At 56.1% G+C, this 25,117-nt stretch overlaps 1 protein-coding gene across 1 annotated transcript; it reads right to left on the reverse strand.

Annotated features, from left to right (window-relative positions):
• ADAMTS15 (ADAM metallopeptidase with thrombospondin type 1 motif 15) lies at nucleotides 1-24,512 on the reverse strand. The gene is made up of 8 exons (XM_081240210.1): nucleotides 23,034-24,512; nucleotides 11,970-12,102; nucleotides 11,050-11,217; nucleotides 10,589-10,872; nucleotides 4,921-5,098; nucleotides 2,998-3,179; nucleotides 2,721-2,896; nucleotides 1-1,219 (listed from the first exon to the last, which is right to left on the reverse strand). The coding sequence occupies exons 1-8, from the start codon at nucleotides 23,988-23,990 to the stop codon at nucleotides 445-447; spliced, it is 2,853 nt and encodes a 950-aa protein (XP_081096336.1). The 5' UTR covers nucleotides 23,991-24,512; the 3' UTR covers nucleotides 1-444.
• Between the last annotated feature and the right edge of the window lie 605 nt (nucleotides 24,513-25,117).

Below are 25,117 nucleotides of genomic sequence, written 5' to 3' on the forward strand. Positions count from 1 at the left end.
CTGTTCAGTCCACATCGGTCAGAAAAGAAAGTGGAGGAAAGCACCATAAAAACCTGCCTTGTTCAGAGACGGCTCCGAGCCCGGGGGCCCCCTGAAGTGGCCAAGCTGCCGGGCCTTGGCTCTTCCAGCAGCCTGCGGCCTCCCTGACGGGGGCCAAGGTCCCTGAAGTCCTGCTGGGAGGCGCCCATCCTCCAGGTCCCCGGGAGACTGGGCCCGGGGCCTCCTGCGCAGCTCCAAGCCCCTCTCAGCCTCACCCCGAGGCTGGCCCCGGAGGAGCCGGGCGTGAGGTAGACTGTGCCTTAGTGACTTAGCTTCCCTGCCCAGGTCCTTGTCCCTGGATGTGGGTGGCCTCGCGGCTTGGGGCCCGGCCACTGCCCTCTGCCCGTGGCCGCCCCGGAGGCAGCACCGCAAGGGGCTGCAGAGTGAGGAGGCGGAGCGCTCCGCTCAGCACGGCCTCAGGACGCAGAAGTCCAGCTCCTGAGGCTTCCGGCGCAGGTTGCACCGGTCCCGGGCCAGCAGCCGCCCTCCGTGGCCCACGCACTTGAGCGGACGCCTCTTGAAGCCCCGGCCGCAGCTCTTGGAGCAGGGGGACCAGGCGCCCAGATCCCAGGCTGGGCAGGGCTCCCCACAGGCGCGCGTGTCCGTCGGCCGGTGGGCAGCGTCGCAGGCGGATGCCCCGCGCTGCCCGGGGGGCCCGCGACAGTCCACAGGCCGCCGCTGCAGGCCGCCCCCGCAGCTGGCCGAGCACGGCCCCCAGCTGCCCGCCACCCAGCGCGCGGGGGCCCGGGCGTCCGGCTGCTCCACCTGATTGGAGAGGCTGAGGACGCTGTTGTGGAGCACGGAGGGGGCCCGGGGGTCCGTGGGCGGCGAGGCCCGGTCCTCCCGGGGCTCCTTGGGCAGGTAGAAGGAGTAGCGGACCCGGGGCGGCGTCATCTTCCCCACGGAGAGCACCTCCACGGTCAGGGGCTCCAGGATGGGCCGCGAGGCCTGCAGGCTCTCCACCGCGGTCCCCGTGCCGCTGTAGCGCAGCAGGCTGCCCTTCACCACCAGGTCCCGCTCCACGGCCGACACCACGAAGTGCCCGTTGAGCAGGTACTTGCCTTGGCTGTTCTTCAGGGCCAGGTAGTTGTCGTCTCCGATCAGCCCTTTGTAGCCGCGCTGGCGGATGTCGATGCTGGAGGCGCCCGCCGGGATGGCAACCACGAAATTGTAGCCGTGCCTGCGGCGGCAGAAGAGTAAACGTTAGACCGATGTCTGCAGGAGGACCTCGCTGCCCTCTGACGCCGAGACGGGTTCCCCTTCCCAAACCCCGGGCAGGTCACGCAGGTGGCAGAGTACAGGGCCTGGCCCAGTCCATGGGTCACACAAACCGAGAGGTGGGGAGGCTGTCGGCACATCGGCCAGCCCCGGATACGCTGGCTGCACCTATCGCCTCCAGAGGGAGCGGAGAGGAAGGCGGAGGAGGACGGGAGGGGCCAGGGCTGGGGCTGATGCAGCGAGGTACACACGCTGGGGTCAGGGACCTACACCCAGCCTTGGCTCGGGCGCCAGCTCCCTGGTGGCTTCAAGCGAATCAGCCTCTCTGGGCTCCAGGGGCCTCATTACGCAATGAGCAGGTTAAAAGAGATGATGTCTCAGTTCCTTCCCACTCCACTAGTCTATGAAAGGGACACCTGCCATTTAGCCTGTGAAGAGAGTCCGGGGATCTACCTTTAATTCCCAGCCCGGTCTCCCCTGAGGGCCCCTGAGGGACAGCCTGCAACACCATCCGCCTGCAGCACCCAAGTGCCCAGAGAGGTTGCACCCAGGGCTCGGCAGAGGGCACTGTGTCCATCCAGGGGGTGGGCGAGGCTCCTGGACAGCCATCGAGGCCTTACTCCCACCAGCACCTGGACCCCCAAGTCCTCAGATCCAAGCACACCCCTCAACTGAGACAGGAGGGACTCTGCTTGCCCCTGCTTCTTCCAGAGCTTGGATCTGGACTTTGCAAGGAGCACATCCCCCTGAAAATAAAGGGAACGTGCTGGACCTCGGGAAGGCAGGAGCCCAGGCTCAGCAGAGACATTTCTTCAGCGGATCTGGGCACCCATCTCCCCCGAGGGGGCTCCCTCAGTCCCAGCCGTTCACTCCGCCGTCTCCCTGCAGTTTAGTGCCATTCTCGACTTAATCCTGTCCCCAAGGCCAGGGCCTCAGGCTCAGAAAAGTGGGAGGTTGTCACATCTGTCCCCAGGTACGTTTCGTCATCATCATCATGAACATTTAGCGAGCATTTATTACGCAGCAGGTTACTAGGCTAAGCATGTTACTTGAATTAACTCCCTAATCCTCACAATAGCAGGACATGAAATATATTAGCATCGTACTCACTTTACAAGTGGGGAAATCTAGAATTCTAGAGATTGTGTCACTTGCCCAGCTTCATCCAGAAAATAGGGAACTGGGACATGAACACAGGTCACTCTCACTCTAGAATTCTAGACAGACCCTAACAACTCTGCCAAATGCCTGAATATCATCTCCAGCTGAGTGGCATCCTAGTCAAGCCTTCGTCTTTGTTGGATGAATGAATGAATGAACATCATACTTGTAGCCGGGCATGAGTGGCCTCTGAAGCAAGGGTACTGGCCAGGATTTGACATTTACTCCATCTAACCCAAGCTTCCGACGCATGGGGGCAATCCTTCCCTCCCCCCACCCCCACCCCAGGGCCCAGAACTCACATGGGCTTGGTGAAGAGTCCTGACACCTTCTTACAGCTCTTATTGTCTCCCCCGCACACCCCACATTTGTCGAACTTCTTCTTGGAGCCCAGGTTCCCGTCACAGCCAGCCTTGATGCACTTGCCTTGGACGCAGACCGAGGTGGAGTCAGGGGTACACAGTGTGCCGTCCACCACCTGCAGTGGCCCAGGATGGGGAGAAGAGGGACGGGGGCAGCTCAGCCTGATGCTCCCCAAGACCTTGCCCCTGCCCCGGTCTCCCACCCAGGGTCACCCACCTTCGGTGCCAGCACGTAGAAGTAACCGGTGCCGTTGGCTCGGCAGATGAGCTTGCACTTGTCCCGTGGGGAGACGCCCGAGTACTTGGGCACCCAGGCCACGGCCAGGCTGAGCCGGTTCGTGCTGCGATTGTAGCCGTTGAAAGCCTCGCACTGCTCCTCCCGGAAACTCTTGCCAGAGGCTGGGGAGGGGGAACACACGCAGGAAGCTAAAGGGAGGGCCAGTTGGGGAGAGGGCAAAGGAGAGACGCACCCCAGGGGTGCTCAGCCTCCCCTGGCTCTAAACAGTTCCTCCTCAGCCTCAGCCGGGTGGTCCTCATCACTGAAGCCACCCCACCTCAGAGGACCAAGGCAGGCGGGGACCAAAGGATGCAGGAGACAGACGGTAATGCATCCCGCAGGCAGTGTGCCGCCTCTCCCAGTAGTCTGGCCTTAAGTTCCCTCGAACAGGAATCCTAAATACAACCCCCCAGCAGTCTATTGAAACTGCTTTCAGAACGTTCTTAAGTGCATAAAATACATAGATAGATTACAAAGAACACCAATTATATTTATATACAGCTATCAATATATTTTGAAACATATTCGTGACTTATGTGCTTCCTTGTTAACCCATTAAATAACAAGATCCAACAATGAGTGTAAAACCCACTGTAATTGTGAGGCAGTGACAAGCACAAATGCCATTTTAAGGAATCTGCAACAACTGAAAATATGCAACATACGAAAATACCCATGATCTCTAGTGGCAGAGCCACTGTGACTAGCATTGTAGTTTGTTGCCTAATTAAGAGAAATACTAAATTTTGGGTGGAAACGTTAGTAAAAACTACTAAATTTCTAACTGAAGGAAATACTAAATTTTAGATTAAAAGGTTAGTAACTATAGAGATGTCATTTTCCTCCCACCCAAGTTCATGAGGCTTGGATAAAGAATTCCTGCTTGGGGGGCTTCCCTGGTGGCGGAGTGGTTGAGAGTCCACCTGCCGATGCAGGGGACACGGGTTCGTGCCCTGGTCCGGGAAGATTCCACATGCCGCGGAGCGGCTGGGCCCGTGCGCCACAACTACTGAGCCTGCGCTCTAGAGCCTGCGAGCCACAACTGCTGAGCCTGCATGCCACAACTACTGAAGCCCGTGGGCCTAGAGTCTGCAACAAGAGAAGCCACTGCAGTGAGAAGCCCGCACACTGGAACAAAGAGCAGCCCCCACTCGATGCAACTAGAGAAAGCCTGGACGCAGCAATAAAGACCCAACGCAGCCAGAAAGAAAAAAAGAAGAAAGGAAGGGAGGGAGGGAGGGAGGGAGGAAGGAAGGAAGGAAGGAAGGAAGGAAGGAAGGAAGGAAGGAAAGAAGGAAGGAAGGAAGGAAGGAAGGAAAGAAAGAATTCCTGCTTGTATACAAGTAAGAATGGTGTCTGAGTTTGCAACTGGGCTGTACCTATCCCAATCTCATTAAAAATAGCAAGAAACTGGGAATGTGGAAAAGATGTAATTTACTTTTATCCCAGCAAGTTACAGACAGCTGAGCGTGGTCTATAGGAAAGTCAAACAAGGGATATGTAACAGTTCCTTTTTTTCTAAACCATATTATTTCCATTCTGCTATTGTTATTGCAAAGGATTATTCTCAGAAAACAAATTAAAAGCTAACCTATTAAAAAAAAAAAAACTCTGCTTATGAAGATGGGCTTGTCTGTGCTTAACTAAGAGGGTTCTAGTATCCTGTCCCCTTGGGCCATCTAGACTCCCAGCCTCAGCATCAGAGGAAAACAGCCCTGGCAAAGGTGGCTAAGCCAAGAAATGATCCCAAGGTTTCTGCACAGCTGCACGTCCAGACTGTGCCCTGGGACTGAGAATCTCGACTGCAGGAGCTCTGTGGCCTCCCGCCCACCTCCCCAGCCCGGCACGGCCGCCCCCACTCACCTGAGCTGGGGCAGGACTCCAGGCTGCAGGAGCGGTATTTCACCCTCACTCCCTCGCAGTACTTGCCGCCGTTGGCGGGGGCGGGGCTGCTGCACTGCCTCCGCGCCAGCTGCACGCCCCCGCCGCAGGTGCGGGAGCAGGACCCATAGGGCTCCCACTTGGCCCAGGAGCCGTCCACCTGTGGGAAGGGTCTGTCATGTCCCTGCGGGGTCGGGGCACCGCACCCACACGCTGAGCCTGCACAGGAGCCCCTCGGGGACAGCCTCCACTGTGCCATCCCACCGGAACGAAACCCACTTTGTGCCACGAGGGAGAAAATGAGCAGTAAATGATCCTGTGCCTGGGACGCACACGACACTTCAGCCCATTGATTAGCGAATGCCCACTGCCCCCAGTTACACACGAGGCCACGCGTAGGACAGGGCTCCTGGCTGTGGAGTCAGGCAGGCAAGTTCCACCCGGGCCTCTGCCCTCGCCACATGGGTGGTCTTGAGCAAGCAGAGAAACTTCCTTAAGTTTCAAGGTGCTTCGTGTGCAAAAATGGGGCCAGCACATCGACCTCGGGTGTGAGGTCAGATGGAAGATTTAAATGATGCAGCGTGTGTGAAATTTCCTAGCTCTGTGCTTACCACCGTGAGGGAGCTCAGGGTTTCTCTTTCTGTGTCGTTAGTGTCCTTACAAAAGTCTCTGAGTCTAAAGGATGGCCAGTAAACCGTGTCGCCATAGATATCTGAATATTTTTATTTGTAAGGTTTCCATAATTCAGACTTTCCACCAAACCAGACTGGTCTTCACCTCAATCCGGGGTTAAATTTGAGAAAGTTTCACTCCAAGCAGATGTAATGTTTGTGCTAAGAGGAGATGAAGACAGGAGGCTATTGAGCAATCCTGAAATTCTGTTTGGCTTTGGGGTGAATTATGCAGTGTTGCTATACTTTTCAAGAGGGTGGAGAAGGGAGAGAAAATTTATAGTCTTCATTATGTTTTTCTTAGGATGACAGTAAAGCCAGTTCTCAGCCCTGAATACACACGAGTTGGGCAACAGGGCCCAGGTGTACGAGGCTGGTGGAGAGGCTGTCACAGGTCACCCAAAGCCGCGAACCTGCACGGAGCCAGTCAGGATCTGGCTGCAGGTAAGACAGACACCTTAACTTAGGTAGATACTCAGAGTTTCATCCTGAGGAAGGACACTTTCCCTCAACCCTGCTTTCTCCTCAAACCACGGCCCACCTCATTCACGCCTTCCCCTCCTCAGAGAATCAGCCACACCTGCTCCTTCCACCTGCTCCCTCCTCCGTGCCTTGCAGTACGGGCTCTGTCCCCATCGGACCACGGGAGCTGCTCTCTCAAAGGTCAGCAGTGACCCTCCTCGAAGGTCAGCAGTGTCCCCTCTCAAAGGTCAGCAGTGACCCCCCCCCACTAAAGAATGAAAGAGTCCATGCCCAGGCCCGTGGTCCCCAACCTTCAATATTTAACTGTGCTCCTTTGGCTTCTGAGACGATGCTATGCATTTTTTTCACCTGGCATCACTTCTTCCTACCCGTTCCTACAGGAAACAGTCCTGCCATGTGCCATTCAGTCACTCATTTGCCAAACATTTGTTGAATTCATACCACAAGCCTGGCACCATGTGCAGCAAACCCCTGCCTTTGAAGCAACTGCATCCCAGCAGGGAAGACAGACCATAAAAATAAGCCTGTGCATATAGTGTCAGATGGGGTTAAAGCAGGTGTTCGGGGCGGGAGATGGGGAGGGCCCTGGCGAGGGGGCTGCCCTGTGTTACAGGGGGGCATGGAGGCCTCACCGCTGAGGTGACATTTGTACAGAGGCCTGAAGGAAGTATGGGAGTGAAGCATGTCGATACTAGGGAAAGAGCGATCCAGCGCAAAGACCCTGAGGAGGCAGCGGGAAGAGCTGAAGACAGAGACGGGGCTCGCTGGGTCTGAGCCAGAGGACCTGGCTCGCATTTCAAAGGATCCCTCTGTCTGCTCTGGAGGGAACCGTCTGTAAGGAGTAAGGTCAGAAGCAGGGGGACCGGTTAGGAAGCAGGGGTGACAATCCACGGGGCCGGGGGCGGTGGCGTGGGGGGGTGTCAGCAGAGGAGGTGGTGAGAAATGGTTAGGCTCTGCATCGAGTTCGAAGACAGTCCACAGGGATTGCTGGACACGAGTCTGGGGCAAAGAGGCATTGGCCTGAGCGCCTGGAAGCCGCCAGAGCAGGTTCAGGGTGGTGACAAGGAGCTGCATTTTACAGATGTCGTATTTAGGACGGGCATCGGTTATCCAGATGGGGAGACGGAGATCCAGGGAGACAGGCAGTGTCCAGGAGAGAGGTCTGGGCAGCGAACTTGGGAGTCTTCAACATGTATGTGTAAATGGTGTCTACAGACAGCGATCTAGATGCTCCACCTCAGAGGGTGGCGTGGATCTTGACGGGGGCGAGGACCGAGCTCTGCAGCACCCACCCCAACGCTGGGAAACAGGAGTGTGAGGAAGGGGCAGCTGGGGGGAGGAGGGAAACCAAGGCGGGTGCGGCTGTGTCCTCAGGGCAGAGAGCCATGGCCGGGTCAAATGCTGCTCGCAGGTCAGGCAGGAATCACCAAGCAGCAACGTGCAGGTCGTTGGTGACCTTAAGAAGAGTTATTTCAGAGAAACAGGGGGACTGAAAGCCTGTTTGGAATGGGCTCCAGAGAAAAGTGGCAAGACAGGCGTTGGTGAGAGCCGGTTCATACAACTCTTTCAAGGAACTTTGCTGTAAAAGGGAGTCAAGTAGGGGCTTCCCTGGTGGCGCAGTGGTTGAGAGTCCGCCTGCCGATGCAGGGGACACGGGTTCGTGCCCCGGTCTGGGAAGATCCCACATGCCGCGGAGCGGCTGGGCCCGTGAGCCATGGCCGCTGAGCCTGCGCGTCCGGAGCCTGTGCTCCGCAACGGGAGAGGCCACAACAGTGAGAGGCCCTCGTACCACGCACACACACAAAAAAAGGGAGTCAAGGAGAGAGACTGTGATACATGAGAACAGGAGGATTGTGAGAAGTTTAGTTTGAGGTGGAAGAAACTGCAGCAAGCATGCATCCTGATAGGAACGATCCGACTCAACAGAGGGGACAATCTGATGCTGCAGGAGAGAGAGAGGAGATTGACAGGGTGCTTTCCTTGAGGAGACGGGAGAGGAGAGCATCGGAGTGCAAAGCACAAAGCCTGGCCTCAGGTGAGCGTGTGGGCAGCTCGTCCACTGTGCAGGAGGAAAGGCAGCGCCATGGGCGCAGAAGCAGGTCCGACGGTGGATGCGGTGCTGGGAGCTGGTGGCAGTTCACGTCTGATAACTTAAATGCTTCGTTTTTCTTAGGGAAAGAGGAAGAAAGGTCACTGGCAAAAGTGAAAAATGAGGAAGAAAGAGCTGGTCATGGAAGAGAGAAGTGAAGGTGTCAAGTAACAGCTTAGGTGGTTGGGAGAGTGAGAACTCAGGAAATGAAACGTGATGTGACCCCTGGGCAGCAGGACAGGCCCACCTCAGTGTCCAGGTCATTGATTCAAGCTGAGGCTAGCGAGCAGGACTGTGTGTGCTTCTCCGGCCATGTTCACCTACGCTGGCACCACTGAGAAGGTGAGGGAGTTGGATGCCACCAGGGTGGTGGCTTAGCCCAGTGAGTACGAGGAATGGGGACGGGGCAGAGGAGAGTACGTGAAGGAGTGGTTCCAACAGTGGACCACTGTGTCTCAGCTCAGTAAGAGGCTGGTGAGGGCCTGACACGCCTGAGGGACGATGGAAAGATGTAGGATCAAGGGACTTTGGTCAGATGGGATTGAAGAATTGCTGGAGTCCCAAAACTGGAGGGAGTGAGCTGGGAAAATAGGGCTTCAGTGGACAGAGTGGGACCCCTGAAATGAGATCTCTGGGATGATTAATAGGACAAGTTTTGTGCTTTGACCTTAGCTGATGAAGGCAATGTCCTCCCTAAAGGGACAGGGTGGAGGAGGGACAGTTCGCTCAGAAAGAAGGTTGAGGATAGAGTGGATTTGGCTCCTGAGGGATTGAGAGGTCCAGAGAGCTTCTCCCATCACGTTTCCTGTATCCAGTATCCCCCTAACCAATCCCTTTATCCTCTGACTCATCTTCCCAAGAGAAGGAACTGGCAGTGCCTGGCCTGTCCTCAGGACCTTCCAGCCTCAATGCATCAGGCTGGTGGTCAAGGCAACTACGGGCCAGTAGCAAACCACCCTCCCAAAGATGCCCCCAGTGGAGTGCTCATCCACGCAAGCCTCCAGCTCAGCCTACCTCCCAGACTCTGCTCCAGCTCTGCCTGTTGAGACCCTACTCATCCCTTGAGGCTCTCTTCAAATCCCACCTCCTCGGGGCTTCCCTGGTGGCGCAGTGGTTGAGAGTCCACCTGCCGATGCAGGGGACACGGGTTCATGCCCCAGTCCGGGAGGATCTCACATGCCGTGGAGCAGCTGGGCCCGTGAGCCATGGCCGCTGAGCCTGCGCGTCCGGAGCCTGTGCTCCGCAACGGGAGAGGCCACAGCAGTGAGAGGCCCGCGTACCGCCAAAAAAAAAAAAAATCCCACCTTCTCATCAAGCCTTTTTCAGGCCCTTCTAGTCATCATTCAGCTCTCATCCCTGTTCTCCATGACACGTTCTCACACTCTGTCTCAACACACAGAGCACACACACCCCTCTGCATCTTGGATTACAGTTACATTTCTAGCTTCCCCACTAGACTGTGAGCCCTCTCTGACATGGCCCATGTTTCATTCGTTTTTCTGACCACCACAGTACTTTACCCAGATCCCTGAATAGAGTGGGTTGTTGCCAAATGAATGAATGAAGCTTTAATTAAACGTATATTCCCAGAACACAGAAGATTCTACATAATTCTGTACCATGCCTATCTCGGGGCAATGGATAAAGTGCTTGGTGAATGCTTTTTTATTATTGATCCATGGCCTCTGAGTACATAAAACCCCAAGGCAAGCCCTCCCGTGGCCAAGGCAGGGGCAGGAGAGGGCTGGAAAATCCCCTCCAGGATCAAGGGAGAAGATGGGCCTCTTTCTTATTCCTTTTGGTGGAAAAGCGCAAATCCCTTTGCTATCCCAACCCAAGATCTGGAGAAAATAAAGTTTTTATTATATTCAGAGAATATTTGGATTCTGAATTTGTTCCGGTCTGGTTGCTATTCCTGTTTATCGGGAAAAAATAACTTTTGTTCATTTATGTTTCAACTTCAAAAACGACCAATCACAACAGAAACTGAAGCTTGGTTCAGGATGTAACAAATAGGGTTCTGAGCCCGGCTCATCTTGAGCCCACGGCTCCCTGGCCATGAAACACCCGCTGAGGGCAGAAAGGAAGGAGCGGGCAATGAGCCAGTCCGAGCTCCAGGTGTTGGGCTCCAGGTGTTGGGCTCCAGAGCTCCTCCCAGGGTGCAGCTCAGGGCCGGGCCCGCTGCCCCTGGGAAAGCACCCCACCTGCCTACGGCCTCACCAGTTTCTCTGACCGGCCTCATCTTTTCTCTCCGGTTTTGGAGTCAAGAAGGGGCCGGGACCACAGCCAGGGCAATCGAGGCACAGAGCAGCAGTGAGATACAGTGACGGCCACACAGCAGTGTGTGCCGGGGCTGGTCCCCAGGGCAGGTCCCCGGAGTCCACCCCCCGCCCCCCAGCCCACTCACCCTGTGCTTGCTGAGGCTGCGTCTCTCCACACAGGCCCCCTTGAGGCAGAAGCTGCCGTCCCCGCAGCTGGTGCCGTCGGCCCAGGGGAAGTGGCGGGTCTGGCACAGCGTCTGGCCCTTGGCCTTGCCCGTGCACCACAGCTTGCTGCAGCGCTGCATGTAGGGGCAGGGCTTGGAGCCCACGCCAAAGGCCAGCTCGCACTGCTGGCTCAGGGGGTAGCTGGCACCCGGCAGGTCCTCGGGCAGGGACACAGGCTTGCTGGGCTCGTCCAGAAGGCAGTCGCCTGCAAGGGGCCAACGGCACTCATCAGGGGTGAGCCAGAAAGGTGGCCACGGCCAACGCAGGGTCTCGACGGGAGCAGGGATGAAGCCAGGGGAACAGAATGTGCCCCGTCAGACACCGTGGGTCACGGGGCACAGACGGGACGGGTCCGAGCCAGTCTGCCCAGGGCCCCGCTTACCGTGCCCGCTGTCCAGGAAGTCGGTGACGATGGCGGCGCTGCAGGCCGACCAGGGGTTGGTGCGGTCGATCTGGATGAGTGTCGGGGACATCATGTGGTTGCCCCGGAGCTTCCCAAACACCTCCTCGCACACCTTCACGTTGTCGTGGGGCATGTTGAACACATGGCCTGTGGGGGAGGCGAGAGGCCTCAGAGGGCGGCCCGCGGGCGAGTGTGGAGGAGCCCGAGGGGCGGGTGGGGGGCGGGAGCTAGAGGACCTGGGTCTACGGCTTTCAGGCAGGTCATTTCTTCCAAACGGTAGATTGCTTCGCAAGTGTCCTCAAGATCATGTTCCTGGGGACTTCCCTGATGGCACAGTGGATAAGACTCCACGCTCCCAATGCAGGGGGCGCAGGTTCAATCCCTGGTCAGGGAACTAAGATCCCACGTGCATGCCGCACCTAAGGAGCCTGCGTGCTACAACTAAGGAGCCCACGAGCCACGGCTAAGGAAGCCATCTGCCACAACGAAGGCCCGGCACGACCAAATAAATAAATAAATATTTAAAAAAAAATCATGTTGGGGTTTTATTGCTGTTATATTAAAAAAAAAACAGAGAGAGAGAGAGAGAGAGAGAGAGAGCAGGATCTCACAGGTCCTGCCCTGCCCATCGGCTGTGGGCTCAGTGAGGACAGCAGGGTAGGGAATGTCCTCTCCCCTTGGCCCCTAGTTGATGAGACACTCTGACCACTGACCGACACAGACAGTGGCACCGGCCACCTGGGCTGGGGAGATCAGGAAAGTGAGCCATCACCAAGGGCGACTCTGACCCTAAGGAAGGAGCCCAAGGGAGCAAAGATAGACATCCACCCCTGCCCAGAACACCCAGTGCAGACCCAGAAGGGCACTCTCCTCCCTCCCCCAAGAGCCGCCAGCCTCACCCAGCTCGTGGGCGGTGGTGAAGGCCGAGGGAAGCCCGTCGTCCTCGATCACGGAACAGCTTCTCTTGGGGTCGCACATGGTGCCCACGTCGGCCATGCCCAGCGTGTCACAGGTGGTGGCCCCACACAGGTCCTGCCCAGGTGGGGGAGAAGCAGAAGCCGGCCAGAAGTTAGAGACGTAACAGAAGGACCAGATGGGAAGGAGAGGCACTCACCCGGCTCTGGGCCCCAGCAGGCCCGGCACTTCCCAACCAGGCCCTTTGCCCAGGGGGCTGCAGGACTGTCATTCATGGACCGCACGCAGGGGAAAAGCCTCAGGAGGGAAGCTCGGTGGCTCGCTGAGAAGATGCGACCCAAATCCTGCCCAGGGAGGCCCTGGGAGGAAATTAGGAGGTACAGGATTACACTGAAAGGACCGCTGCTTTCTATAGACACAGCCTTCCAGCCCCGAAGACGGTGACTCCCCAGCCGGGTGAGGTTCCGGTCGGGGCTGACTGGGCAGGACGGGGTGGAAGGCTGGCACCACCCCAGCCAGGGTCGGCTCTGGGATCCTCGATCCTTGATGCGGGACTGCCTTTGGACCACCATGAATTAAGCTCAGATTCTCAGCCAAAGGGTCACTGGCCAAGGGCCTGCCCTGCCCAAGGCCCGGCTTCCGCGGGCTGCGAGTAAGCAGGGAGAGGCAGAGACAAGCCCGGATGCAGACCCAGCTCCACTGGCCACAGAGGCTTGGGGACCACGGGCTCCGCGGCCACTCCGAAGAAGATACGGTACATGAGTCGCGACCTAAGCAGGAAGGTCCCTCTTTCTGTACTGAAACAGCCTGCAGCGGGGCCAGAGCCTCTGGCAGCCCGGACGGAATACACTTCATGGATGTGGAAGGGTCTCCTGGGGGCACAGCTCTCAGGACTCAGGAGCATTATGGGCCAGCAATGCATCCAGGTGCCTTCGGAGCCCGGAGTTGGAAATGGGATGAGACACCTGTACACGTTCTGCTCCTCCTGAGAAGACACTTTGAACGGGTGACACTGGTACTCTCTACATCATGTCCCTGCCTTTAACGTGGAGGGCATTTGACAGTTTACACGAAGTTGACATGCAGCATCTCGTGTAATCCCCACCACAGGCTGAGGAGGCAGAGGTATTATTACACCCATTTGTCGACGGTGGAGACCGCGACTCATGATCACAGCTAATCACTGTGGTGGCGACTGAGTAAATGCTGACAGCGGGCCTGCACCTGACACACACAGTGCTAGTTAATCCTCCAGCATCCACTAGGGTAATGACGGCACCATCACCCTCCACAGACACCTCTTCAGACTCCCCTGAAGCTCAGAGAAGCTCAAGTCCCAGTCAGGGTCTGAGGACTGGACAGTCACCCTCTGTCCGCTTCATCGCAGCTGTTTACTCAGCGTCTCCTGAGTCCACGCACTGCGGGTGTTTCCCCCAGGAGCCCAGGGGCTCACACAACAGGCACAGAGAGCTGTCCTCAGCTGTGTGTCTCCCTAGGGGTGTGTGTGTGTGTGTGTGTGTGTGTGTGCACGTGTGCCGACGTGGGGAAAAGGTGGGCAGCCAGGGCGTGTAAGCGGGGCCAGGAAGCATAGGAGGAAACGTGGTCACAGTACAGAAAATCAGCAAAATTTAATCCCGAGTGCTCAGAAGTTTACCACCTGAGCAGTCAGACTTGGCTTTTCATGGTCAGGTGACCGTCACACCTCCTCGTGAGTTCACAGTGATTCTGGCCAGAGAGCTTCCAGGGTGATCAGACTGAACCCGAGGGCCCCCGAGTCACTGGCGGGTAAAAGGCTGCCCCGCACTTGCTCACGGCTCCTCTGTCCTTTCTGGGAGCCCCCGGGGGGGACCTCGAATTCCGGTCTCTTCCAAGTCCCCTTCCCTCTCCAAAGGCTCACTCCCCAGACAGTTCTCCCTCCGCCAGAGTTCTGAAACCCAGAAGACACCTGCTGTCAGGACGCATGGGGGCTGGCGCGGGGGAGGCCCACCTGACCGGTGGCTGAGGGAGCGTGGCCGCCCAGGAGCAGGCTGGGCCGGTGCAGCGGCCTGGGAGCGGAGGACGGAAGGGAGGCAGGAAGGCTCGTGCAGGGCCAGAGGGAGGCGGGCACGAGCGCGCAGGAGCCCACAGAGGTGGTCGCCCCTGAAAGTTCTAGCCTGGCGGTCACAGCCCATAGGGAGAGCCTGCAGGACGAGCGTGTCCCACTGTTCCCGGGCCACCACGTGCACCCAGCACTGGCCTTGTGTAGGGGAGGGCACGGCAACAAGCACCAAGAAGCCCAGAGTCTGGTCCTGGCCCATCACGCTGCAGGTGTGTCCCTTCGGGCAAGTCACTCCTGTCCCCTCGTTCTCCTCCTCTGGGGAGGGCCAGCTCCCAACTAAAACCCAGAGGGTCCCAGCACCTGAAGCTGCTGCTCCTTCCCGATCCCAGGGTGCTCAGCCCACCCCACCCCCCGGCCTCTGGGTTATAAAAGGAACACCCAGAACAGTCTGCTTGTAGAATGGAAACAACCCTAAAGATGATCTGGTCTGCTGACCCATGCAGTGTAGTTGATAAAACTGAGTCACAGAAACTTAAATCACTCACATGGAGATTCAGAGGCCCATCCCCTGCCCTGCTCAGCGGAAAAGGCTAGAGCAGAGTGGGAGCTCAGGCTGGAGTCTGGCGGCCACAGGGCCGCCTGCCTCTGTGGTCAGGAGGTCCTTAAAGCCAAAAGCCGCCTTTCTCTCGGGGAGTGTGGATTCTCCCTGAAGCAGACATGCAGCTGCAGGCCCTTCCTGGCCGGGAGCAACCTGTTCTTTCTATCAGGAAATCCCAGTTACCCTGGATCAAACAAGAAGAGCAAGGCAAGAGCCGGCAAACTTCCTGAGGGTCGGATGCAGCTGACAGCAGCTGTGGGAAGACCAGCTGCTTGGGGTCAGAGGTGCCGCCTGGCCCTCTGTCTGGCCCTTTGCCCCGAGTCAGGACTCAGATGGAGCCTCGCTGGGCCTGCAAGCTTTGAACTCCCACAGGTGGCTGTGCAGGGTCCCATGGTGCCTCGTTTGTGGCCCTGTGTGTCTCCACCCTTCTGGAACGAACTCAGATGCACTCAAGCTGCCTTAACTTCTTCAGCTCAGGCACTTGTCTCCAGAAACTGAAACGGTTCTGGTTCCTTCCACCTGGAGGGCATAGGCACCGCCCAGCCCAGCCCCTCACTATTTCTGGTGATTTTCCATTTCTTCTTGTAGCTGCAACTGCCTTTCCAAATGACCCAAGAATCATCGTGGCCAACCACTTAATCCTCCTGGATTATTCTTTTCTAATTGTCTCTTTTTATAAAAATAATTTAGGACTAGAGCCACATTTGGGGAACAAATCAATAAATAAGGATAACACCTGGCAGCGGCCCATCCCACGTTTACCAAGACTGTGAGTTACACACGCGCCACACCTCCCGGGCAGCTGCCTTCCTTACGGCCTTCCTTCCACCTCCTCTCACTTCCCCCGCCATCTGCTGAGATGCTCGTGTTTTCAACAGTAGGAAGAGAGGGAGATCCACAAAAATCAAGCACATTCATTTTTTTAATGTGGCAGAAGATACATGTTCTGATGGAGCCAACTTCCTGCTCACACTGAACTCCTATGCATGCGAACCAGCACTCATGTTCACGGCCACGTCACAGCTTCCAAGAATTCTACTCGCAGAACTTCAGAGCCGCCCTCTCATTCTGCAGGTGAGGAAACTGAGGCTCTGTGAGCTAAGATCACTCCCCCAAGGCCATGCCGCTATGACGTAAAGAATGGGGTCCGCATCCATGCCTTTTGACACCAGGCCAGCAGTGGCCTTTGGTCTGGATGGCACCACAGAAGTTAGGGTATCCTAATCGCTGGTGAAACCACCCTGCACTTGCATTAACACTGTCCCACAGCTTGTTACCCAGCTGAATCTCTCAGGCGTCACTGGATTTCTTCATCCAACTCAGAATCCACTTCTGTTTGTAACCTCCAAGGATGGGAGGGCATGGCTTTACTAGAAGAAAAAAAATCTGGCAGTTCAGTGCCTAGGCAGTGTGACTCAGGATGCCTGGAAGAAGAGGTTAGCTCACCCAGGCAGCTTCTATCAGCAGACTCTGTTCCACTGGGATATAAACACCTCAAGATATACAAAGTGGTATCCCAGCAAGAGATGGACGAAACCAAGCAAGAATTACATCATTGAGGAAGCAGGAAGACCAAACAACTTTCTCCAGAAGCTGTCACTCCAAGGAAGCGTGCGTACCACGTCCAACGGTAGCTGGCCTTCATGCACAGACGCTCTTCTGAGCACTTGACCTGCTTTGCTTACAGAATCCTCACAGCAGCTTTATGAAGGAGTTGCCATTACCAGGCCGCGTTCTACAGATGAGACCCGGAGAAGATGCGTAACCAGCCCAGGGTCAAACGGCAAGCCCAGGTTAGACTAGGAGGGAGGGGCCGAGGGAGGGCCCAACCCAGGCAGTGCATCAGCAGAGCTGGGCCCTCCCCACCCTTGCATGCGACTTCCAGGGCACGTGCTCCCACAGAACGAAGGGGCCGGGGGGTCTCAAGAGGGCAAGGTCGTCCATTCCGGACCCCCTGCCCCCAGAGCGCAGGCGGGTCACGGGTGGGGAGAGGGGAAGGCAGGATTAAAGGCCACGAGTGCTCTGGGAACGGGGTCTGTGCCAGGTCCCAGCCCCACACCTGCACAGACACACTGACCCCAGCCCTGCCATGCACCGTCTGCCGGCTCCTCCTGGGCAAAGCCTGATGGTAGAGAGCCAAGGTGAAACGCCAGAGAACCCGCGCCTCCCTCTCCCAGCCCTGCATCCTCAGAGGTTGGAAGAACAGTCCCCAGGAAGGGAGGTGAACCTACCTGAGCACTCAGAGCTCTGTGGTCCTTTCGCTGCATCAGCACCTCCCTCCTGCGAGCCCACTGAACAATGGCGACGTGCATGGGCCCGTCGGAGGGGCTACAAAGATGTAGAGAGGTCCTGCCCAGAAGGTCAGCGGGACTGGCAACTGTGGAGCCCAGAGCTTCCACACAAATAGGAAGTGTTGAGCATACCTGCAGGGGGTGGGGCAGAATGCTTTGAAGCAGGACCGTCTCAAACCTAAGCGCTGGCCAGGGACCCATCGGTAATGAGTGGACAACAGGAAACATACTGAGCAAGACTAAGGCAGCGATGGTATCAGCTACCATAACTGGGCACCAATTCTGGAACACTCGGTAGCTCGTCCCCTCAACAGCCCTGCCAGTCAGGTACCCTTGTCGTCTTCACTATCCTTGTTTTACAGATAAGGGGAGAGTAGTTCAAACGGCTGATTCGCTCACGGTCATTGCAAAAAGCGCAAGTGCCAGGATCCCAACTCAGCTCTGCCCGACGCCATGCCTGTGTTCTTTCCACTGCGCCCTGCGACCCGGGCAAGGTGTCACAGCAAGGTGAGCGTGAGGGCCCCATGTGAGGCCAACATCTACAGAGACGCTGAAAGGCAGGGGAAGGGCAGGACCTACCGAGGGACCCACCTCGTTGCCCCTCCTGGCTAACCACAGTTTAAAAAAAAGAAAGAGGGCTTCCCTGGTGGCGCAGTGGTTGAGAGTCCGCCTGCCGATGCAGGGGACGCGGGTTCATGCCCCGGTCCGGGAAGATCCCACATGCTGCGGAGCGGCTGGGCCCGTGAGCCATGGCCACTGGGCCTGCGCGTCCGGAGCCTGTGCTCCGCAACGGGAGAGGCCACAACAGTGAGAGGCCCGCGTACCGTAAAAAAAAAAAAAAAAAGAAAGAAAAGATTCCAGGGCACATTCCTCCCTCCAAACTTCCTCCCCACCCTCCCCCATCACTCCCGGCTTGCTTATTTGCTGTAAGTAAGAAACAGGGCAGAAGAGCTATCACCCTACAGGCCAGGAAGAATCATCTCTCCTCCTCCCTCCCAGAGGGAGTGGGGTTGAGTTTCCATTTAGTGATAAAGATTTACAAACTATTAAATGCCAAATCTACAGCTGTCTCTCTCTCTCTGCTAACATCTTCCTCCAAGACCTGACTTCAAAAAAGCTTCTCACAAAAGACAAAAACTCTAATTCGAAAAGATACATGCGCCCCAATGTTATAGCAACACTATTTACAATAGCCAAGACCTGGAAGCAGCCTAAATGTCTATCAACAGATGAATGGATAAAGAAGATGTGGTATATTTATACACTGGAATATTACTCAACCATAAAAAAGAATGAAATCATACCATTTGCAGCGACATGAATGAATCTAGAGATGATCGTACTAAGTGAAGTAAGCCAGACAAAGACAAATATCATATGATATCATTTATATGTGGAATGTAACAGAATGATACAAATGAACTTATTTACAAAAACAGAAATAGACTCACAGACATAGAAAACAAACTTACAGGTACCAAAGGGGGAAGGGGTTGGGGGAGGGATAAATTAGGAATTTGGAACTAACATATATACACTTACGTATGTTTTTATATATATATATAAACATATAACACATATGTACATATATAAAATAAACAACAAGGTCCTACTATATAGCATAGGGAATGATACTCAATATTTTGTAATAGCCTATAAAGGAAAATAATGTGAACAAGAAAAAATATATATATAGGTGTACACTTTGCTGTACACCTGAAGCTAATACAACATGGTAAATCAAAAAAAATTAAAAGATCCTGGTGACTTCCCTGGTGGTGCAGTGGTTAAGATTCCATGCTCCCAATGCAGGGGGCCCAGGTTTGATCCCTGGTCAGGGAACTAGATCCCACATGTATGCTGCAACTAAGAGTTCACATATCACAACTAAGGTGCCCATGAGCTGCAACTAAGGAGGCTGCCTGCCACAACTAAGACCCAATGCCACCAAATACGTAAATTTTTTTTATTTAAAAGATCCTGACAAAATTATGATTCTTTTTATTGTGTTGGGAGATGTGTGTAAAATCCATATTATTATTTTATTATTAGCATTCCTTTTGTCAGAACACTAAATGTCACCGCCATGCTGCAACTAGTTGATTATGGAAAGAACTGGCCTCTGTTTCAAATGAGGGTCCAGAATGCTGATCCTTTCTGCACAGTGTAGAATACATATACATCCCCGCAAAACCCAAGGCCAGAACAGGAAGACAAGCACCAGCCTTGGGACGTGAGAGGAGGAAAGGTGAGAGCATGAGTGAGGAGAGGAAGAGAAGAGAACGAGGACAGAGAGCCTGCCTCGATGACCCCACAAGAGGAAGAAGACAGCGCGGAAGAAATCGGGGAGAGAAGGGGGCAAGGGAGCACCAAGCACTGTACTCGGAGCGACAGGAAAACAAGTAAATGAAGGAATAAGCGGCAAAAACAGCCCCACAAACTATGAATCCTAAAAAGCAGCCAGTCCGATGGAGGAAATGTCACAGATAGCAAACCAGAAGGTGGCCTGAAGGAGGGGCCTCCTGCAAGATAGAAAACAAACTTCCTGTCCCACCACCACCACCTCCTTCCTTCTTGCCTTGCCTTCGGTCCAGCATCTGTTTGTCCCTTGTCCTCAGCTTCCAGACTCCAGTGTTAAAGAGAATGACCCCCCTCTGGGCTTCCAGAAGACAGGGTCTGAGCCTTCGCCAGGGCACTGACACAGCACTGTAATGGGTTGTTTCCTTGTCAGGGGTCCCTGACACACAGTGAATTCCTGGAGGCCAGAGGCCACATCTTAGGAGTATCTGTAGCTCCACAGCCCAGGATAGTACCAGAAATAATAGATGCTCAATAAGTGTTATGAGAATGTATGGATAAATGAATGGAAGCCAGTGGACCACAAAGTCGCCCAAACAGCAGAGGCGCTAGATCTAAACAGAGAGAAGACCCGGAGAAGTGCGGTCCCACTGGACCACTGCCCAGCACAGCAGAAGCCACAGAAACTCCTCCTCTCAGAAATAAATGTGCACACAGAACGGCTGGCTCTCATTCTCCACAGATCCTGGTTCCAGTCCTCTGTGACCTCACCCTGCTGTTATGAGCTGGAGGCTGATCGCTTTGTAGAATCCAACGTGCACTCCCCCTACAGGAACGGACTTATTCCGAATCTTTAAGGAAACTCTTCAAATTGTCAAAATCCTTGCTGTAGGATCCATTGTTTCTCCTTTGTGGACAGTAAAGGTTCCTCCCTGGGTCTCATCTTCCCAGTGTTTTCATCTCAATACCTCACAGCCCTCCATCCACCTGCCAAGGGGACAGCAGCCTCCCCACAGCCTGGCCCGGGCTTGTCTCCACCGCTGCAGCTCTGAGACGTGGGAGGGGAACTCCATGCCTGCCGGGGGGATGCAGGTTCGTGCCCCGGTCCGGGAAGATCCCACATGCCGCGGAGCGGCTGGGCCCGTGAGCCATGGCCGCTGAGCCTGCACGTCCGGAGCCTGTGCTCCGCAACGGGAGAGGCCACAACAGTGAGAGGCCTGCATACCATAAAAAATAAAAAAAAAAAGATTCCACGTGCTGTAACTAAGACCCGGCACAGCCAAATAAATAAATAAATGTTAAAAACAACAACAACAACAACAAAAAACGGTGTCCGTCAGTTCAAGGTCCTTTAGAGACAAAAGGTAATTTACAAAATAAGCACCTTTCTAAAAAACGTCTTATCCAAACAAATTATATATATTCTTTTCAAATTTTAGTTAGAAAAAGCATGGATTACACCACTATTCCAATAAATAGGGTTTAAGCAGAGAAGCTCACACATCTGATTTAAAGGATTACTCCCCACCCTTACAAAGTAAGACAAAAGTCCCTCCTGCCTTGGAGCCCAGAGGAGGCCCCAGGCTCATGGAGACCACGTCGGCCTCCGCCTAGAAAGAGCAGCTGCGCGCTGGTGTTCTCATCTCATACTGTACCTTCCCCGGGGAGCTCAGGAATGAGCCGTTCCTGAGACTCTGGGAATGCAGCAGGCCCTGAAGTCTGTACTGGCCAGGAGGAGGAGGAGAGACGTTTGCTCTGAAGCATGAAGCGCATACCTGCACGATGCGCCTGCCGACACAGCCTCCCCACTCTCTGGCTTTGCCCTCTCCACGCCTAAGGGAAAGACAGCTTCTAAGAGTCACACCATGCACATCCCTGCTTCCGACCCAAGCAATCATACATCTTGTACCCATTATGCATGGTCAACATAGCCCCCTAGGGGAGGTCTAGCACACACCGTTGACAAACAGAAGCTGTCACGCTGTTTGATTGCTTCTTCTTCAAAAGGCGGATCCTTCTGACGGCGTGGCCCATATTCCCAGCAGGAGTGTTCTTCCTAGGGCTGGTTCCAAAAGTCAGCCTCACCACCAGGCAGTAGAGACGAAGGTCTGTTACTTTAGACCAGTGAATGGCCTCCACAGGGGCATCCCAGGTAGCAGATGGGGCAACAGCTGCTTTGCCCATTAAGAGATCCTGTTCTTGGCCTTTGCTTTTTCCCCAGCCATCTGACTGCCGAGTTGGGCTGTGTGCAGAGGTTGAAGCCACCTCCTTTGCAGCTTCCCCGTGACTCAAGCAGTGCTTGTAGGGGCTGGGCAGTGATGGCTCCACAGACCTCAGTTGGAAGAATGAGCGCAAGGAAATGGACTCGGGCCAAAGGCCTCCCTAGAGGAACCAGGTGGTGGGAGGGGAAGGCTGGGAAAGGAGGAAGCTTAGCTCCAGGAAGGGACCAGCTGTGCCAAATGGGTTAGTGTGGAAGTCTTCAGCTCCTGTTCCAGCCCCATGCGCGCCAGTCCATCTGGATACAGTGGAGAGTCAGGGCCCCATAGGTACCCAAGGATTCCTTGCCACCCCCAGAAGCCTGTGGTTATGATGTCAACAAAACAAGAGCCTGGCACAGATTCAAACCACAGCCCCCCAAATCAGAGGAAGCAGCAGGTCACATGGATGCTCGCTTTCCTCCCAGTCTCCTGTATCTGAGAAATTTCAAGAATCCAAAAACACAGCACCCAGTCCCTGCAACATCATGAATCTAAATTTTCAATAGATCCATAGCAAACGGCAGAGCTACTTTTCTGATCTGCTTTTTTGATCTGTCTTTCTAATCCCAAGACTCCGTATCTTTCCAACCCTGCAGCTGGGATCTCCAGATGCTCTGCCCTGAGCTCACTCCACTCCCGCACTGCCAGGGCCAGGAGCCGGAGCCCTGTAGTCAAGCCCCGTCATAGGAAGTGTCAGTGAGTCTGGGTCATGAGCAGCCCTACCTGCTCTGCCCAGAGCCTACATCGGGGCACAGGGTCACACTCCACCAACAGGGATACGGGAAAAGTGAAGGAGATGTTCTCAACTCAGCTCTAAGTGAAGCTCCGCTTGAAACTCCAAGCCTCGAACCGTTTGCCTGCTCTGAATGGACCAGAAGCTCCTCAAAGAGGAGGCAGGCCCAGGACAGACGGATGTAAGAGAAGCAGCAAGGAAGACGGACATGCTGCCTGTACTTGCGTCTGTCCTTTCACTGCAACCCACGAAAAATCCCAGACGAGCCCCTCTATCCCAATCCAGCTTTCCCAGGCCCAGGACAGATAGAGGATAACGGCGTGTTACCCACGAGAAAAGCAGCAGGCGCTCAGCTTCCAGTTCCACAAGCAGGAAAAAAGGAAGCCTCGGAAGGGTACGTCCGAAAGGACTTAGACGCCTCCTTACAGTAGGGGCGGACCTCGCCAACACCATCCTTAGAGCGCCTCCTATCTGCCTTGGAGACAAACTGCGGCTGCGGGGCGGCAACATCCTGGGTTCCGGCCCCTCGGCGCCGGATCCAGGAGGCGCTCATTGGCCGCGCGGGGCCTACACCTTCCGAAGGAGCAGGCGTTCCTCTGACCGCCCACGTGCATCCGGATGCACAAGAGCCGGAGCTCCACCGAGCCTAGGAGCCGGCTCTCCCCGGATGATCCAGAGTGGCAGTCGGAAGAGATCAACGAGATTTCAACTCGGGGGTGGGGGATGGAGGTGATTGCGCGCCCCAGAGGGCATTTAGAGAGTTAAGGGCAGTGACCTCCCCCCCAAAAAAATGGGGGCTATCTGGGTCCAAAGAGGTGACAAATCAACTCACCTGCCGGGTGAAGAGGATGGCGGTGTCCCAGTACTCAGGGTGCTTGTCACTCACTTTGTTCAACTTCTTCTGCCACGCGCAGAAGTTGCGCAGCGTCAAGGCCGCGTTGCCCGTGACCTTGGGCCCCGTGTCGCGGTCTCCGAGAAGCAGCACCTTGACCACGACGATGTTGATGGGGTTGAGGATGCTGGGATGGCGGTAGAGTCGCGCCGCCGTGGCCAGCAGCGTCAGCAGATAATGCTCCAAGTCCGCGCCGTGGAACTTGACCATCGACTCGTCCGCCACCACCAGCGTCTCCACGTACCGCGGGATAGACACGAAGCGCTTGGCGCGCCCGGACCTGCGCGGGCTGCGACCCTCCCCTAAGCCGATCCGCTGAGGCTTGTAAGGGTCCAGGGCCCGCAGGATGGAGGGGTTCCAGCCTGAGGCCACCCCGCAGCGAGACTTGGGATCTGCGGGAGGCCCGCCGGGGGTGCCCCGGCGCTGCAGGAGGTGTGCGCCCTGGCTGGTGCGCTGCGCCGTCGGCACCCTGGCGTTGGGCAGCGGGCTAATGACGTACTCGGCGCCTCGGTAGCCAAAGGCTCCGCGTAGCCCCCCGCACAGGCTCAGGGCGGCGAACGAGTCTGGCTCGTCATTCACGTCCCCAGAGTAGAAACAACGTCGCAAGTCCGGAGAGCTCCCGATGAGTCCCTGGAGGGGGACGCCCAGATGCTCAGTGGCGAAGGCGGGCGCCAGGAACTGAGCATCCGGCGTCAGGTGTAGGTAAAAGTCCTCCTGAAATGCTGTGATCTGAAACACGAGTCCCTGATCCCCGGAGTCCTCGGGACGCCGCCAGTAGTAGTGGCGGCCGTTGATGTCCGGGTCCAGTCGGATGGGGACCACCACCTCTCGCTCCGGCTCTGAGCCGCCAGCGGGTGCCCCGGCGAGAGCCAGCGTTAAGATGCCCAGCAGAAGCATGGCGCCGGGCAGCGCACAGCAGCGCTCTGGGAAGGGCTCGGCCGGCTCCCCGGCCGCCGGCACTGTCTCCTCGCAGCCCGTACGCCGGAACCACCGACGCCTGGGGCCGCCCGCAGCTCCCAGAAAGGAGAGCCCCGGGCAGGGAGACTCCTCGCAGAGCAGCGAGCGTGCACCGGGCAGTTCGCGCCTCCTACCTGTGCCTTTCCAAGCAAAGCGCGCCCTGGGAGCTTAAGTACAATCGCTGTCAAGTGCAAGGACGAAGATTTGCAGCCGAGAACTAGAGGGAGGTGTCGGCCGCTCCTCCGAACCGCAGCCGCTCCGCTCGCAGCGCCGCAAACCAGGCGCTGGGCGAGCCTATTAAAGGCCCCCTCCTCTTTGGACTGCCCAGTCAGCGCCCTCCCTCCCTCCCCTCCCTCCCCTCCCAGCCTCCCAAAGCTTGCAGCCTCCTGGGGCCACCGAAGAGCTCGGTCCCGCCTCCCGAGCGGAGAGCCACTTGGCGGGGAGGGAGTGGCGTTGAGCTGAGGCTGGAGGCGTGGGCTGGCCAGAGAAACCAGCGCCGGAGTCTGGATTCGTGTCCTGCCCTCACGCTAAGTCCCAGTGCCCGACACATCAGTCCGGACCCACCATCCGGCCGCTCTCTGGGTCTTAGCCTTTATCTCAAGGCAGTCGGGGTCAGGAGTTGGACATGAAGACCCGCCACTGACCCCCTCATCCCTACCGTTGCAGCATCCCTGCTGTTTCCTCATCCTAGGGTCCCCTAAAAGTCCCAGAACCAAGAATTGCCCCCTGTAAATGTGCACACTCCCGGGCACATGGAGGGACCTTCTGGAAGCCAGGGCCGCCCAGGTCCACAGTCTGCCATGGGGGCGGTGGTGGGCTGGCTGGGATGATACTGATGGTTAATTTTCAAGAACTTTGCCAGTCGGCTCTTACACAGTCATTCCTAACATTTTAATTATGTGAACTTATAAATTATGTTTAATAACAAGCCCCATCACTTCCTAATTATCTGTGCAGAGTTATCTGTGCCCTTGAACCTCGGGAGCCACCAACCCTCCAGGACAGCCCCCAGCCCCCGGGTCAGGAGAGCAGAGGGGTGGGAGTATGATGGCAGGACTGAGTGGTGC

The sequence above is a fragment of the Mesoplodon bidens genome (assembly GCF_964165515.1).
Source record: "Mesoplodon bidens genome assembly, chromosome: 7".
NCBI lineage: Eukaryota > Metazoa > Chordata > Mammalia > Artiodactyla > Ziphiidae > Mesoplodon > Mesoplodon bidens.

Coding starts and splice junctions, on each gene's coding strand:
- ADAMTS15 (XM_081240210.1), bottom strand. CDS start 23,990: ATGCTTCTGCTGGGCATCTTAACGCTGGCTCTCGCCGGGGCACCCGCT. Junction 5,099..10,588: donor GCAGCCTCAGCAAGCACAGG/GTGAGTGGGCTG, acceptor CCCTTCCCACAG/GTGGACGGCTCCTGGGCCAA. Junction 3,180..4,920: donor GGAGTCCTGCCCCAGCTCAG/GTGAGTGGGGGC, acceptor CCCCCTCCCCAG/CCTCTGGCAAGAGTTTCCGG.